Genomic DNA, 17877 nt, shown 5'->3' with positions numbered 1-17877 from the left:
GTCATAGTGAGCTCAGACTTTATAAGCATATTTATTAAATATTTATTGTGGACTAAATATTTGTAAGGGACAAAGCATGAATCAGAGTCCTTGCCCTCAATGAGCTCACAATCTAGAGCTACAGAATCACTACAGTATAAAATAATAACTTTTAAAGGGGTGGGGGGTAGGAAGAGATTAACCAAAGAACTTATATGCACATATGTATAACCCATGGACACAGACAATAATAGTGCGGTGAAGGCCTGGGGAGGGGGTGGGAGCCTGGTGGAGGGGTCAATGGGAAGAAAAAAGGGGACATTTGTAATACTTTCAACAATACAGATAAACTTTAAAAAAAAAATAAAAATAAAAACTCTATTGTGAACCATAGGCCCAAAACAGCATCACTTGTGCTAAAAGCCCATGATACCAAAGCTAGATTTGATGCCTCATCTAATTGCACTTTTTTTGTTTTTCAATCCTCACCCAAGGATATTTTTTTCCCATTTGCTTTACAGAGAAAGTGGAAGGGAGGGAAAGAGGGGGCGAGAGAAACATCTGGATCAGAGAGGGGGCGGTTAAGCCTACAACCAAGGTATGTGCTCTTGGCCAGGGTCGAACCTGCGACCCTTCAGTCCCTAGGCCAACACTCTAACCACTGAGCCAAACTGGCTAAGGCTAATTGCACTTTCAAGCTCTCCCAGAAACAACCTTGATCAGAAAATTCAACACCAATGAATCTATCATGTGGGTCCTCTCCATCCCCTCATTGAAAGAAGAGACAATTTGCATGATAAAAAACCCTTCCCATTCTCTTCCCACTCAAACAGATGTCCCTGCCCCCAAATAATCCTTTCTGTTCTCTTGTTAATAACTCCCTGTCCCACCCTCTTCCTATAAAACCTTCCATTTTGTAAAACTCAAGAGTGCCTTTCTGAGTTTTTGCTAGATGGGATGTTACCCAATTCATGAATGGCTTAATAAAGCCAATTAGATCTTCAAATTTACTCTTGAATGTGTTTAACACTACAAATAGATTATGGTACCCCTGATAACCACAACAGCCAATAATTCTTGCTTATACACAGCTCTAAGGCTTAAATGAAACGCCTTCACTGATTTTGTCGAAAGTGTTACTTCACCCAGCCGGAGTGGCTCAGTGGTTGAGCGTCGACCCATGAACCAGGAGGTCACTGGTTCGATTCCCGGTCAAGGCACATGCCCAGGTTGCAGGCTCAATCCCCTGTAGGGGGTGTGCAGGAGGCAGCCGATCAATGATTCTCTCTCATCATTGATGTTTCTATCTTTCCCTCTCTCTGAAATCAAGACATTTTTTTTAAAAAGTGTTACTTCATTTTGGAAAACCATAGACTGGGTTTCCAAAAACAATTATAAATTTGTGGACTATAAACTGACTAGCTCAGGACCTATCAAGAGGTAGGCCTGGTTAACTTGATCACAAAGGCAGTTACTAAAAGTAAGAGACAGACTTCAGGGTTTGAAGAAAGGGAGTGTTGACATAGGAAACGTCCAAACCTGTACAAAATTTTAACCAGTTTGAGCCAAACTGATGACAATTGCTGGGAAGCAAAATCTCTTAACAGATTGAGAAAATGCTCCAGGAAAATGGCAGTTTTACCATTTTATACATCAGAATCAAAAGGGGTTACATGAAATCCACTGGTGATTAGGGAGGTGGTAGAACACAAAGTGGGGAAACCTCTGAGATTGGATAAAAAGTAAATCAGACTCAAATACTTCTTTTACATCGGTGGGTACAGGATAGTTAATATTTACAGCACCCAGAGATGGTATGCAGAAAACAAGATAACAATGAAGGGTCCAGTGGTCTCATGTTCTGGTGGGAGATTTTGACCCAGGGGTCTGGATAAAGGGGATTACTCTCACATAACAAAGGTATGTTATAATAGATGCAAAAAGACAATAGGCCTAGGACACCACTACCCTCCATGACTCCATTTTACTTAGGAAGCTTTAATTTCAAATCATCCTACGAGGCTACTTTAGGTCTCTGAGATTGTAAAGCCTGCCATGCAGGCCTCCCCTGAGATTGTCAGGTTTAGTATGTGGCTCCTTTTTTGTCCACAGGAGATACCAGGAATGTGGGGAAAATTAACCCTCTCTGGTTCCAGTCAACTATGGGAATCTTGGGACAATACTAAGGCCCTCACCCTATCCTCTCATTCTGGTTTGGGCTGAAGAATTACCCTGATGTATATGAAAAGATTCAGAGTCCTCTAACAAGGGTCAGTAACTCTTAGCTGCCCCCCACCCCACCCCTTGCTGCTGCGGGGAGCATTTCTGGTGCATTTGCACCTAACATGCTAGTGTAGAACACCTGAAATGAGTTATTCAGGCTAAATATAAAATCCCCACCCATGTCTTCATGACCTGTCCCCCAGATCTGAATCAGATTTTTAGGTTTCTTTAACAACAGACTACCCATCAATATGCTGTCCTCTGGCCCAGCCAGCGTGGCTCAGCTGTTGAGCATGGATGGACCCACTATCCAGGAGATCAGGGTTGGATTTCCCGTCAGGGCACCTGTCTGGGTTGCAGGCTCATCCCCAGTGAGCAGTAGCGCAGGAGGAAGGCGATCAATGACTCAATCATCATTGATGTTTCTCTCTCCCTTCCTCTCGCTCAAATCAATAAAGATATATACATATTTTAAAATGCTGCCCTCTGGAGATCTATCTCATCCCTACATTTCTTGACAAAGACAACAGTACCCCATTGTAGCCAAATCCATGTTCTGACACAAATCCTCAAATGAGAGCAGATCCATAAGAGAAAAGGAAAATTTGTAATTCCATAGGGAGTGTGAACACACCTTGTACAATCTACACCATTCTTTTATCTTTGCCCATAATTTCCAATGCCACTGCAATGCACATACAGGCTATTCGGTGCCCCTAAAGCACTTACTTTGTATGGGCCTTAGTATTCAATACCTCACTTAATAGAAAAAATGGTGGTCCCAACACTCTTCCTTATGTACCAGATTTGATAAGCCATTGAAGCAACCAGAGGGGATTTTAAATCCGAATAATTTTTAGCTCGGTTTTAAAGACTTAAGAAGCAAAACATGCTTTGCTTCCCACAGCCTCTTCCTCTCCGATTGCCCTCACTGTTCACGGGACCACGTGTTTGTAAAACTAATAAAGGTGTGTGCCCATCCGGTCAACTTAACTACCTGCTTCATATACCTGGCTGAGACTCAGATCCAGGGTACGCTCTCACAGCATCAGCTCTAATCGCGTCATAGGGGCACGTGGTTCTAGATACTTCGCCACCTCCCCCTCCGGGGTGGATTGTTGACAACGCCGCCGGTAGTCACGTGACCTTACGTCACCCCCACCTCCTTTGCCTGAAATCTCAATCCCGGTTCGCGTTGCCCTCTCCCCACTCGGTCGGACCTAACCTAGTGAAAGGGGACGCAACAAGATTAAATTTCGGTTTTGGTGCCTCTTAACCCACAATATCTTGTCCTAACACATAAAATAATTTTATAATTAAGTTCATAATTTTATAATTAAGTCCATATAATTAAATGGATAGGACGTTGCTGAAAGGCTCCCGCAGAAACTCTCAGATGTCCCCTCCCACTTTCCTCCACCCCTCGCGCTGTGGTACCGGCGGAGGGCGGAGGGATCTGGAGGCGGCGGAGGGAGACGTCATTGCAGGGTTGTTTGTGCAGCCTCGGTGGCGGTGACCCGCAGTGATTCGGCCGCCGCGCCGGGGGGTGGGGGGGCTGCGCGGGACTCTTTTCTTTCAGACGGATCGCGGGGCAGCTGGGGAGCATGTCGACCCCCGCCCGGAGGAGACTCATGCGGGATTTCAAGCGGTAAGGCCCTTCATCTTCGCCTGGACGACGGCTCCTCTGCAGAGCTACGGGCCTACAGGGTGGGGAACCGGGGCACCTTCCCCCGGGTCCTCCGAGGGCCGGCCGTGGGCCCCGCGGGAGCGACGGAAGGCCAGTTCTAACCCCGGTTCGCACTCCCTCATCCTTGTTTTCTCACTCCGTCGTAAGAAATTTAGATAGCCCTACCCCCCGAAAGTAAAAAAAAAAAAATGGCTGTGGGCTCCTAGGATACTCCTTTGCCCGACTGGGCCAGCTGCCTGACGTGTCGCGTCGCCCTACCGTTGAAACCTTACCCCCCAGCCCCCCGCCCCTGCACCCTGCGGTGCCCTTTCCCTCAACCCCGAAAGCGAGCCCTTGCAGAAGCTTTTTCCTCGCTTGTTCGGCCACTCAGCTTTGTTCGATGGCCCTGCGGTCCCGGAGGGGCAGGGTTGCGGCGAAGAGCACCCCCCCCTTTCTGCAGTGAGGGTGGGGTCTGCCGCGCGAGGTCCGGAGGTGGTTAACCCATCCTGCGAAACCCGACTCTCCCCCTCCCGCCTGAAAGGACCTTGAGAACTGGCTTCGAGACCGGGGACTCAAGCTGGCAACTCCGGCTGCCAGTACCTTCTGGAACTCCGCTCCGTGGCCTGGTGGAGAAAGCCCTCCCTATGTATAGTCTCCGGAGTCTGGAAAATGCCTTCCCTGACGCTGGCGCTAACCTGATACTCCCTGGGCCTCCTTTTGTAAAACAGGGTTTTGTTAGGAGGTGTGGGGGTTGGAGAGGAGGAAGTGACTATTTTTCAGTTGTTTACCTTTTACTTGGAGGTACTGGGCTGGGGGGAGTAACAGAAAACTTAGTTTTGCGATCCTCTGTGTTTTTTTTGAGCAGACTTGCCCAGATTGAGACGAAATATCTAGTATAAAAACTTAGATTAGCCGCTCAGGAAGTAACCTCTCAACTTCGCGATTATAAAATCGTAGGTTAGACATTTGGAAGCCATTGTTTCGAGCTTCGACCAATTTATTATTGAATATATTTGTAGCTGCTTAGCCAGTTAACTTGGGTGGGCGTCAGGCAGCATAATTTCTGTCAGGCTTCTGTTCATGGCCCAGTTTTCTTGAGGTTGACTAAAAAGAACCGTTTTTATGTGGACTTACTTAAAAGTATCATAGCACATGGTAATCACTGCATATATACATATAGAGAGCTATAAAAATACCGGTTTTTTACTGAGTTTTTGAAAGGAGGTGCCCTGTTTCATTCATGTAAAAGCCATCTTCTAAAGCTTGACATTAGATTTCAAATGAGCTGAAATTCAGATGAGTGAAATTCAAATAATAAAACTTCCAGTTCGTGTTCAGTTACCCTGATTTCTTGCTGCGATTCTCTGCTTCTGAATTGAACACATGGTACCTTTGGTAGTTTTCCAAGGGTCTTCTGGTTACAAGAATTTGACTAACAAATGTTGGAAGATAGCTTTGTATTGAGTCTCCTGATTTGTGAAAGATTGAGTGTTCGTGCAGAGCCTTTAAAATGGGAACTGATGGAAAACCAAACTGAATCTTTGATTACTTTAAAAGCCATTGCTAATTGAAGCAAATGGGATAAAGTAACTCTCCTGCCTGAAACGACTTTCCTAATCAAATTGAAAAAAGTGTTTTCAGTCGTATAGTGGTTACACGGAGGGTTTTTTTTGTTTTAAGGGGGAGGAAGTTTGGTGGCCATGTTGCACAAGTAGCAGTAGTTAGGACTCGGCAGCAAAATTGATGGTTGTGTAAAAATATTTTTTGCACTTGAGGTCTTTATTTATTTTTGGTTGAAGGCAGACTATATACATTAGTTCTTGAAAGATACCTTACTTAACCTTGATCGTATTTGAAGAGGGATACTCCCAAGCCCTTGGGAATTTTAAGGTAACTTGGAGAGGCATCTAATAAGTATATATACCTGGTTGATTTTTGTGTGTGTGTGTGTGTCACATGCTTTATTCCTGCTCAGCACAAGAACAAGGAAATAGATTTCATTTGTGTCTCAAAGTAGATAGTATAGAGTTTATAGGTGTTCTATTTGGCCTTTTTAGTGGCCCATATGTTCAACTTTTAAAATTACTACGGATTTCTAGATTGCAAGAGGACCCACCTGTGGGTGTCAGTGGCGCACCATCTGAAAACAACATCATGCAGTGGAATGCAGTTATATTTGGGTGAGTTGAAAGATAAAACAGCTGATAGGTTTGATGATATTTAAGAAAAAACGGGCAACTGGGAAAAGAGGCTGAGAAACTGCAAGGTAAATTAGAAAAAACATTCCCATAAAAGTTTTAGTGGTTACATAAAATTTATTTGCATTTTGGTGTTAATACGTATGATTTTTATAAGAACTTTGGGTTTTACTTGATAAAAAATACCATTTGATACTAAAGGAGAAGAGATAAATTATTTTGTACAAAATGTACCAAGCAAGTGTTTATGCTTGTATTGTTTTAGAACTGTAAAAAAGGCTAGGAACCAAAAATACTGAGAACATATACTATGGCAAGAATTTAAATGAAAAATGTTTCATAGCCCAATATGAAATTCAGGCATACCTCAGAGATACTATTTATTTTTAAATATGTCTTTATTGATTTCAGAGGGAGGAAGAGAGAGATACATCAATGATGAGAGAGTCATTGATCGGCTGCCTCCTGTACACACCCCTACTGGGGATTTAGTTGGAAACCTGGGCATGCGCGTAGACCATGAATTGAACCGCAATCTCTTGGATCACAGTTTGATGCTCAACTGCTGAGCCATGCTGGCCAGGCTATTTATTTTTTATTTTTTTATTTTTGGCTGGTGGTGGACCTTGTTTTCAATTCATAAAAAAAAAGGCAACGTCTGTGAAGTGCAATAAAGTGAAGCACAATAAAATGAGATATGCCTGTAATTGAATGGCATCTTTGAGAAGCAGTCTTACATTTTACATACATATTGCATATATGCTTTTTAATATAAAATTTCCTTATGACTTTTTTGTTTATTTTTCCCAGACTTGAAAGTGTTTTGCACTAAAACTTTAAAGGAGAATACTTTCATAAACAATTCTGAGTTCCCTCTGAATTAGTTATGAGAGTCTACCTCAAAGACTAGTGGAAAAGTGAGCATATTCTAAAGTGATTATATTAAATTCAGGCTGTTAATGTGCTTCTTTGACATCCTGAATATGCCTTACAAGTAATAGTTAAGCTTCATGCTGTTGCTTTGGGAAAAATGAAATTGAGGTGTGGAGGCAGGGAAAAGATTTGAGCAAAAGAAACTGGCTTTCTTGATGACTTCAGTTATGTCTATCCAATTTGAGTGAGAAATTGCACTGTTGGAAAGCAGAACACACCTGCCCTGGCCTAGTGGCTCAGTTTGTTGGAGCGAATGTCCTGTACACCAAAAGGTTGAGGGTTTGATTCCCAGTCAGAGCACATACCTAGGTTTTGGATCTGATCCCTGGGTCAGGAGCATACAGGGCCCTACCGACGGATGTTTCTCTTTCTCCCTTCTCTCTCTCAAATCAATGAACATATCCTTAGGTGAGGATTTAAAAAAAAGCGGAACACACTGTTTTGGTGATGTACTTAAAGGGTATTGATTTCCATTACTGATGTAAATTAAAATAGGACCTTTTCTCTTAAAACACACATTTACAAAGATGACTGGATAGTATTTATGAACTGAATGATTTTTGTGCTAAAATTATGACAATTTTGTTTTGTTTTGTAAAGCTTCCCTAAAAGGAAAACTTAGAAAGTAAAAACTACCTTTTATGTTTACATCTATAAAAATGTAGGGCTAAGATGGTATTAACCCTTTGCGGTCATACTAAATTTGGACATGGGTGTCGTACTGGTCAGAATTAATTTCCATTGAAAGAGCAGTGATATGTAACATGCAAGATTATGAAGGATAAACAAGATTTATGAACTGATACATGAATGGAGTTAAGATTTGTACGGTTCCTTGCTGTGGTGGCTGAGAGCAGACATATAACCGGAACGGTAAAAAAGCTTTGGTGGCTAAGAATAGACAAGCGACCGCAAAGGGTTAAGTTAACAATATTTTAAAAACTCCACAAATCATCAAAATGAGCCCCTTTCTGTTTGAGTTTATCCTTTCCACTCTTGAAAAATCAGGAAAAAGAATGAAAGAATGAAAAACTTTTTTTAATCAGATATCTTCTTGTTTTCAGACCAGAAGGGACACCCTTTGAAGATGGTAAGTCATTCTCCATGTTTTCTATAGCATTCAGAGGCTTTTTTAAAGTAGGAATTTTAACACCAATGTGTCTACTAAAAACGGTTTTCTCTTGTTAATAGGTCAAATTAAAACTAAATACTGCTACTGAGAATTGTTTACAAGACTTTCTTCTCTTATCAGCTTGATCACCTTTGTTGTCAGTTACTCTGTTACTTTAATGTTTGGCTAAGGAACCATGACTTAGATGGTGGGGTCTGTGTTGAGAATAGTTTAAATTTCAGTGACCTTTGTAGCATACTAACAGTGTTCCTGAGGTAAATACCAGGAGGGTAATCATGTCCCTTTTTTTTAAACTTCACTATCTATGGATAGGATGTTGAGCTGAAATGGTTCTTATATATAGCTGCCAGTAGTTTGACATACAGCTAGCATTCAACACCCATAAATAGCATTCTGCATAATCTTTTGCATCTTAAATTCAATATTTTCACCAAGAGCCAGGGAAATGGAAAACTAATTCAAATATTTATTTATAATTGAGCTTCTCAAATTGATTTTAACCAGGTATTAGATTTTTCCTAATTATAGCATGGTGTTTTGTTTTTTTAATTGTTAAACAGCCCAGTAGGTGCAGCTCAGTTGAGTGTCTTCCCATGCACCAGGAGGTTGCTGGTTTGATTCCCTGTCAGGGCACAAGCCCGAATTTCGGGCTCAATCTCCCAGTAGGGGGTGTGCAGGAGGCAGCCATTGATGTTTCTCTCTCGCCCCCCCCCCCGAAATCAATAAAAACATTTTAAAAACAAGAAGAGGAAGCACATTTCCAATTCTAAAAGAAATTGTTAAACAGGTTTGTTTTAATTATTAAAATAGCTTCAGCATTAATGTAGCAGGGATATTTGTACAAAGATACTGATGCAGCGCCATTTTTAAGGAGATAACCTGAATGACCAATAGAGGAAATGGTTAGCAAATTAAAATATAGCTAGACTCTGGAATATTATAAACTTGTTAAGGAATAAGGTAGATCTGGACAAATGACAACATTACAGAATAATGTATATCATATCACATTTTTACTAAGTACATACATGCAAATGTGTGTGTTATGTTAAAGGGTTATATACCACACTGTTATCAGTGGTTACCTCTAGGTCAGGGTTAGGAATTAAATAGAGGACTTAAGCTTTTAACCCTGTACCAAGGTGTTCTCAAGAATGTTCCATAAACCCCTTAAGGTCCCTAAGACCCTTTCAGGGGTTCCATGTGATGAAAACTGTCTTCATACCAATACTAAGACATTACTGTATTTTCCTTTTTCACTGTATTGACATTTGTTCTGATGTTACAAAAGCATTAGTGACTAAAACAGGACTCAAGCAGTTCAGCATCTTGGCACAAATCAAGACAGTGGCACCTAAGTGTACTAATAGTCATTGTATTTTTTGCATTTTAAAGATGCCAGTTTCACTTAAAAAATACCTTGATGAAAAAGTGGAAATTATTAATATTAAATTCTGACCCAAGTATACATCTTTTTAATATTCTGTGTGATGAAGTGGGAAGTATGTGTACAGCACTTTTTTTATATACCAAAATATGATTGTCTGGAGGAAAAGCACTTCTGCAGGTGTTTGAGTTGCAACTTAAACTACTGCTTTTTTCATGGAACATTTTTACTTGAAAGAATGACTGACAAACTGATTATTTCGGCCTGAGCATTTGGCAGACATACTCTCAAAAGTGACCTAAGTGAGCTGTTAGGCCAAGGAGAGCAGCTGACAATGTTTGTTGCTGCTGATAAAATGACAGCTTCCCAATACTTTTAAGATTTCTCTGATGAGATCAGTAGGTGGTATTACCTATTGTGATTTTTGTGTGTGGTATATAATGGAATATGGTGACATTTAGAAGATTTATTATAACAGTGAACCAATATTTTCCAAATGTAAGTGATGCAAAAGGTTTATTTATATGGTTTCAGATTCTATGTTGCAACTAACCTTTAAAAACCTACCATTTCTTTGGTGTAATATCAAAAAATATCTAATTATCTGAAAAAGCTATGAAAATACTCCTCCTTTTTCATTTACATAATTTGTGATGCCTGATTTTCTTCATGCTCCTCAACCAAAACAGCATATTGCAACAGATTGAATACAGAAGCAGCTAAGAGAATGCAGCTGTCTTCTGTTAAGGCAGTCTAAAGAGGTTTGCAGAAATGTAAAACAATGCTTTATTTCTCACTAACTTGGGGAGAAGATAGTTGTTTTGTTTTTGTTTTTCTTCATTAAATGTTATTTAGGTAAATGTGTAATGAATTTATAGTTATTTTAAGGTTTTCTGAGTTATAGTTTTTAATACAACACATATCGATAGTTATAGCCAGTGGTGTGCTGGAAGCAGCTTGTACTGATTTGTGAGAACAGATTGTTAAAAGTTTTGGAAATTTTTGCAGGCTGATTATTAGAGAGCCAATATTTTTAAATGAAATTATTTTTTATTTTTGGTGGAGGTACCATAAAATGTATGTTATTGCATGCACTTTTTCCAGCTTCACATTCAGTGACTTCATGTTGGAAGCTTGGTGTGGGTGGTTGTTGGGAGTAAGAGTGTAAAAGGGTCCTGAGACCCCATAAAATGGGGAGGGGGAGCTTAAAAATACATTTTGTATTTGTGTTTGCCTGAAATTTTTACATGGTACATTTTTGTAATTAGAATGTAAACTTTAAAGATACATAATTAGGTATAAGCTTGTCTTCACTAATTATACACTTCGTAGTACCTCTATTAATATATCAGAATATGAAATGGATATCACCTTTGATTTTGCTTATATCTTTGGCCTCCCTAATCCCAAATTTCCAAACAAAATGTAGAGGTAGAGTTTGTACATCAAATCTATGAATAGTGAAGGAGATATTTTTATTTTATTATTTTTTAAATATATCTTTATTGATTACAGGGAGGGGGGGAGAGAGAGAAAAAATTAATAATGAGAGTCATTGATTGACTGCCTCCTGCATGCCCCCGACTGGGGATCAAGCCTGCAACCCAGGCATGTGCCCTGACCAGGAATCGAACTGTGATCTCCTGGATCCTAGGTCGATGCTCAACCCCTGAGCCACGTCCGGCTGGACCAACAAGATATTTTATACTAAATACATGCCTCTAATCTGAGTAAACTGAAGCCAGGAGCAGGAGCTTAGAATTTACGTTAAGGGTTTTTGTTGTTTGGGTAGTTGTTGAAATTATTCTTTAAATTTTATTTTTCAGTTATAGTTGGCATATATACACATATATATGTATATATATTTTAAACAGTATTGGTGACATAAGAAAAGAACCTTGTGGAGATACCTGGAATGGTTTAAACTTACTGATTTCAATAGGAATAAGTATGTCTAAGGGGTAATAGTTAGAGGGAGGACCTCTCCAACCAGCTTACCTTTGAGGTGAATTTCCTCAAAATAAAAGGACTCTGGATAGTGAGTACACACAAAAGTCTACAAAGATAAACCCAAAACCACTAATAGTGCTACTATTTCTGTGAAGTGGATTTGGAATTGGAGTTGAGAGTTCTTAACTTTTTTGCTTACTATAAACAGATTTACTTTGTTACAAATGCATAATTTAAAAAATGCCTATATTTCTATTGACCAGAAAATACTAATGTAGACTGACCAAAATGTACCGTGTTGGTCTATAACCAACAATAGTAGGCAGTTACCGATTGATTCTTGGCATATTTAAGTGAAGGGATTGTTGTGGGACAGTACAGACCTTTCGCATTAGTGCCTAAGCCTCCAATCTGAGTCCTTTGTCATGTGGTAGTCATCCCCTCTCAAAATCCTCTGGGCACCCACCCTTCTTCTAAGCTATAATAAACTATTTCTCCAAACGTGCATTTTATGTTTTAATAGGTAGGACCAAATTGCCTTTTAAAAATATTACAGTTATCATTCCCACCAATAGTATGTGAAAGTATTAGTTCCCTAAGTGCTTGCCAGTGCTGTGTGTTATGTCTGCTATAGATAGAAGTATATATATATTAGTACGTTTCATGTGCTGAACCAAAATTCACGTTAATTTTTATGTGGTACAAAAAACAGTATGTGTTGAGAATTGATTGATGAAGAGATTGAAAAGTTTTGCTTGTCTTTACTATAATTATTTTGGTTTGTTTTCTATCTAGGTACTTTTAAACTAGTAATAGAATTTTCTGAAGAATATCCAAATAAACCACCAACTGTTAGGTTTTTATCCAAAATGTTTCATCCAAATGGTAAGTAGCAATTTTGTTAGACTTTGCAAATGATAGAGGGAAGGGAAAAAAATACTTGTTTCCTTCCTTTTAGGTCTTGCCCCATACTTAACACTTTCAGGGCCCACTTCTAGATGTTTCCTCCATGTCAGTATTAGCCACGTTTCTGTTGTCTGGAATCTTACCAAGGTTTCAGATTTGAGATAAATTTGTTTTTGTTTTAATCATCTCTGATTTTAAAGTAATATCTATTTGTAGAAATGTAAAAGATACTGAAAGGAATTTGTCACTTACAATTTAGCTTTTAAAAAATACAAAGAAGTGCTTGTATAGAATTGGTATGTTCTGTGTAAAGTTAAGTAATTTTTTATACTATGAACATTTTCCCTTATTAAGTATTCTTAGATCATTCTTAGTGGCTACAGAATGTTCTGAATTTCCCATAATTTATCTAATCAGTGTCTAGTTGTTGGTTTTCAGCACTTCTAATATTCTTGAAAATAATCCTGAATATTTCTTTAGAATAAGTTTTTGGAAGTGGCATTACTTGGTCAAAGGTTTGTGTGTTTCTAAGGCTTTTTAAAATACAGTTTTACATGTTTTTCTTGTTCCTATTTTCACTTTTAGAAGTTTTTTATTACTATTTGTCATAAATGATTGCTGAGTGACCCTTTTGTAATTAAATTTGCTCTTTGCCGACTTTTTGCTATTTCCTTCTAATATATTTTATATTCCTGGATATAAATTACTGTCTGAAAGACTTATCCACGATACTTAAGCTCTCTTTCCTTTTTGTAACCTTTTGTTCCTTTATTTTTTTAATCCTCACCCGAGGATATTTTTTCCATTGCTTCTGGAGTGGGGGGGGGGGGGGGCGTTGATATGCGAGAGACACATCGATTGGTTGTCTCCCTCACGTGTCTCTACCGGGGCTGGGGAATTGAGCCTGCAACTGAGGTATGTCCCCCTGGCTGGAATCAAACCCGGGATTCTTCGGTCTGAGGGCCAACACTCTAACCACTGAGCCAAACTGGCTAGGGCACCTTTTGCTCCTTTAAATGTGGCTTCCCATCAGTTAGCTTATTTTCAGGAGGAACATTTTCAGAAGTCCTCTCTAGGCTAGTATTGTAGACTGCATGAGTGGGCTATAGGCAGATAGAGCTCCCTACTCAGAGAGGTATGTTTGTGTGTTTGGAACCAGTGTGACTTTCCAATACTAGATTTAATTGCTTTTGCTTTTTCCATCCAGCTACCCTCCCCCCCTTTTTTAGTCCAATACAGGTTTAATTTTATTTTTTGTTTCTGTTTGGGGGAAATTCTCAAGTTACGTACCATTTATTCCTCTGTTGCTTTATCTGGCTTAGACTTGGTATTGAATCAACCCAAATTGTAGTAAGGGGGCTCTGTAAATTAAGGCAGAATAAACATAGAATCTGCAGGGGATATATGTGTATAGATATAGGATTAACAGATTTATAGGGAAACAATGTATTAGGTTATTTTTTGTCCTTTAATATTAGTAACTTCGTTTTCCTTTTTTCTGCTATCAATACTTTTTTATTAACTTCCTGGTTTACTCCTTTTATTTTAACGTCTTTATTGAAATATAATTTATGTACCATGCTCTTCACCCATTTAAAATATGTTCAGAGATTTTGGTATATTCACTCTGTTGTGCAACCATAACCATAATCAGTGTTAGAACATTTTAAGTATAATTTGCCTTGTCTACCCCCAAAAAGCTGCATTACTCTTTTTATGTAAAGTGATCTGGGTTACTCTAAAGACTTCTAAAACATGTTAATTACCTTGATTTTGACTTTTAATTATAAAAGGGAAGCAATACTCAATGCAAAATCAAATCACAAAATACAAGAAAAGGTAAAGAAAGTAAGATCCTTCATAATCCTATCTACAGATATCCACTACTTAGATTTTGGCATTTAGTTTTACAAATTTTTTGTAACTGCATATACCTGAAATAAAAATATTTATATATAATTTTTTATAATGGAATTATCTTATATAAATATTTGGAAAATTGTTAAGGTAATATATTGTAGATGTATTTTTTCTACATTAGTTAACATAGAGTAGATGTATGTAATTTCTGTTGGCTGTAGTGGTATTGGTTATATGAATGTAGCATTTAGCCAGTCCCCTCTTTATTGGCCACAAGGTAGTTTGCAATTTTTCACTCTTATAATTAGTATTACAGTAAACATCTGTAAATAAAACTTTGCATGTCCGTGATCATTTTTTTAGAATAACTAACTTCTGGGAGTGGAATTGCTCTGTTAAAAAATAACCTTTTCATTTCAAGAGCTTTATTTAAGAATATTTAGAAATAGGTAATTTAAACAGATTTGCTATATGGTGTCTTGAAAAAGTGTAACTCTCACTCAGCTTCCTGATGAAGGATAGAAAATAAGAGACCTTAGTTTTCAGACTGGTTGTTCTGTGACAGAAGGAGGTTTAGTTACTGCCTGATGTTCAAAACTTTTCTCTGGGCCAAGTGTTCTGTTTATGTGGTAGATTTCTCTTAACAGATATTACAGAGTTAATATGTAACCAGTTTTAGTGTTGTCTTTGCAGTGTATGCTGATGGTAGCATATGTTTAGATATCCTTCAGAATCGATGGAGTCCAACATACGATGTATCTTCTATTTTAACATCAATTCAGGTAAGTGTGTATTAAGATGCATCATAATTTTTCAAGACTGTGGGATCCAGTCAGCTCTTTTAGGAGTAATCTAAAGACCAAGTGGGCAAACTAACCTTCCCAGCACCCACGTAACCAGTGACAGAGTTCAGACAAAAACCCATGATTTTCAGACAATTGGTCTGCTTTTTCACTGGTGACCACCTTAGATCAAATCAACAGTTATTTTCCTGTTCACATGTAAGTTAATGTTCTCACAGGTCAAGTATTATTTGTGCCCATGAATTGTAGCCAGGAGTTTTGAAGAAGAATGGAAAATCTTGGGGACAGATAAAGATTGCTTAGAGAAACCATAGGGACCTCAAGAAACTGCCAAGTGCAGAGAAGCATTGAGAATGTTGCCCTGTCTAAGAAATTCTATATCAAAAAAAGAAAGTAGTGTAACTATTTGCCAAAGCACTCTGGCAGAATATTTCACAGTTGGCCTTGAATGACAGTTTTGCGGAGGGGTGGAGTGAGATGTGTTTTAGTTATGTGGATTTGAGAGGAGCGGAAGTAACGTTTTGGTTTTCTGACCTTTTTAAAGCTTTTCTATCACACTTTTGCTTTAATTGGGGTCACCTTATAAACAGTTTTTAACCTTCCTATTTCATTCCTTTGCTGCTAGATGTATACGTTTTATTGATTAAAGAGAACAAGATTAACTATCCAACTTACAGTCAGATGTGCCAAGTAACTACAATAATAGAGCTTAACTTTGGAAAATGTTGTTTACTAAGCTATTTATAGGTGTTGTATATTAACCAAATCAAACTGCTTGTTTCCTAGTTTAATGTGTTAGTTATGCTGAAGATGTTCTTTTCCAATTTATTTGAAATTAGAGGTCTTAAGGCGAGTGAGAGAGATTTGTTTTAGAAGTTTAAGTTCTCTAGCAGTAGGAACCTTCTTAATGTTTATCAAGCTATTTCTGAAAAGTATTTAGACCTAAAAATATGGAGTATTGATTTCTGCCATTTTGTATAACTTCTGTGCTCCTTTATCTGACCCATGTCAATACAGAGAATAACTCTGCAAATCTCATTTTTTTCTCTCCTTCTAGTCTCTGCTGGATGAACCAAATCCAAACAGTCCAGCAAATAGCCAGGCAGCACAACTTTATCAGGAAAACAAACGAGAATATGAGAAAAGAGTTTCAGCCATTGTTGAACAAAGCTGGAATGATTCATAATAGACAACTGGTCTGTTAATCTTTTTCATCATTGTTGTGTATAATTTACCTCTCAGTAGAAAGGCTAACAAATTTTAAGTGCCACCGGTTTTAAGGATTCTGCAGAAAAAAAAGTCCTTCAGTTTAGAACCTATAAAAGCTTGTGTATCTTGATTAATGTACTTTTTATTGCATGGTGTGAACTAAGTTATTGCTTACATAAATTTGTAATATATCCTGTTTGTATTTTTTTCCAAGTGTATAATGTTGGTGTGGAGTTTTCATGACAGAATATACACATTTTGTAAATCTGTACTTTTTTCAAATATTGAATGCCTTATTTTTGAATTCTTTAGATTTTTAAATTGGAGAAAAGCACTTAAAGTTTTTTATATATGAATATTACATGTAAAGCTGTTAAAATACATAACTTCAGTGCAAGAGACTTTGTCACTTATTTCCTTATCTGTGTAGGAGGGGTTAATAAGTCTCTAGCTCTCTGTCAGTTGATAGTTTTATTTCAAATTTCAAAGAACAGATTTATATTTTATCAAGAAATTCTTCAAATTTGATTCTAAACACCACTTATAATCTCAAACTTTATGTGTGATTTTTTTTTTAATGTGTTTTTATTTTTAGAGAGAGGAAGGGAGAGGGAGAGAGAGAAATATGGATGAGAGAGAAACATCAGTTGGCTGCCTCCTGCACGCCTCCTACTGGGGATCACCAAGCCTGTGCCCTGACCCAGAATCAAACCAGTGACCTCTTGGTGCATGAGACGATGCTCATCCACTGAGCCACATTGGCCAGGTTCAGACTTTATTTTGAATGCACCTATATTAGCCTCAGTTGAGCAGTTATAAACTGGTTTGTTCCAACTCTGTACTTAGGCCTTGTTACTGTTTCTTCATGTTCTACTTACTGTTAAACTGTACCTCTTGTGATTTCACAATTTGCACCTCTACCTTGAGGAATTAGCACCTTTACCTTTAATGAACAGAGAGCTGATGCAACTTATTTTGCTACTTGATAGCACTTTAAAAGATTTTTGATAATGAGGAAAGTAAGACGATAAACATTTACCAAAAATCCATGCCCCATTATTAGCAGTGAGTAAGATTTGGTTGCATTGGATGAGCAAGGCAGACACTTGGAAGGAATCTTGGTATAATTTAAATATTTGAAAATTGCCTTTCAATACAACTGCGTATCTGTTTACTCTGGAAAAATGTTTTAATACCAGAGCCTGCTGAGTTGCTTTCTTTTGTGGAGATTTTTTTTTTTAATCTCCTAAATTGTATAAAAGTTGTACTGCATCTTAGTTTACTGGATAAATTTAAAACACAATGTTGTAGAAAGCTAATACAAAGCTATCCTATGCCTTCAAGTAGGATAGACAATGGAAAATATACAAGTAAATTCTGTTGAACCATCTGTGTAGTCTTTCTAGTAGTTAAAACAGCTATTTCAGTAACCCCAAGAGTTTCTTGTTATACTCGTAGTAGCTTAGTAAGCTCAAAGCTTCTCAGTAGAAGACTGGTTTCTTCTCTTTTGGAAAACTGTAAGATGGCTATAGCTATAGCTTATAATGAGCAAAGTTCAACCCTAGAAGGATAAGTGCTGATGGTTTTCTTTAAAAATTATTGGCAAATTTTGGGATAAGTGTATGATCTTA

The 17877-nt window shown here is 38.1% G+C and overlaps 1 protein-coding gene across 1 annotated transcript; it reads left to right on the top strand.

Annotated features, from left to right (window-relative positions):
- Window positions 1-3748: 3748 nt before the first annotated feature.
- On the top strand, window positions 3749-17634 carry UBE2B (ubiquitin conjugating enzyme E2 B). The gene is made up of 6 exons (XM_016197550.2): window positions 3749-3850; window positions 5968-6048; window positions 8064-8089; window positions 12264-12353; window positions 14928-15016; window positions 16095-17634. Exons 1-6 carry the CDS (start codon window positions 3807-3809, stop codon window positions 16221-16223), a joined length of 459 nt encoding a protein of 152 aa, XP_016053036.1. The 5' UTR covers window positions 3749-3806; the 3' UTR covers window positions 16224-17634.
- Window positions 17635-17877: the final 243 nt, after the last annotated feature.

This window comes from Miniopterus natalensis, chromosome 4 (genome assembly GCF_054644295.1).
Source record: "Miniopterus natalensis isolate mMinNat1 chromosome 4, mMinNat1.hap1, whole genome shotgun sequence".
Taxonomy (NCBI): domain Eukaryota; kingdom Metazoa; phylum Chordata; class Mammalia; order Chiroptera; family Miniopteridae; genus Miniopterus; species Miniopterus natalensis.
Note: the sequence above shows the minus strand (reverse complement) of the source record. Positions and strands in the feature narration are given on the sequence as shown.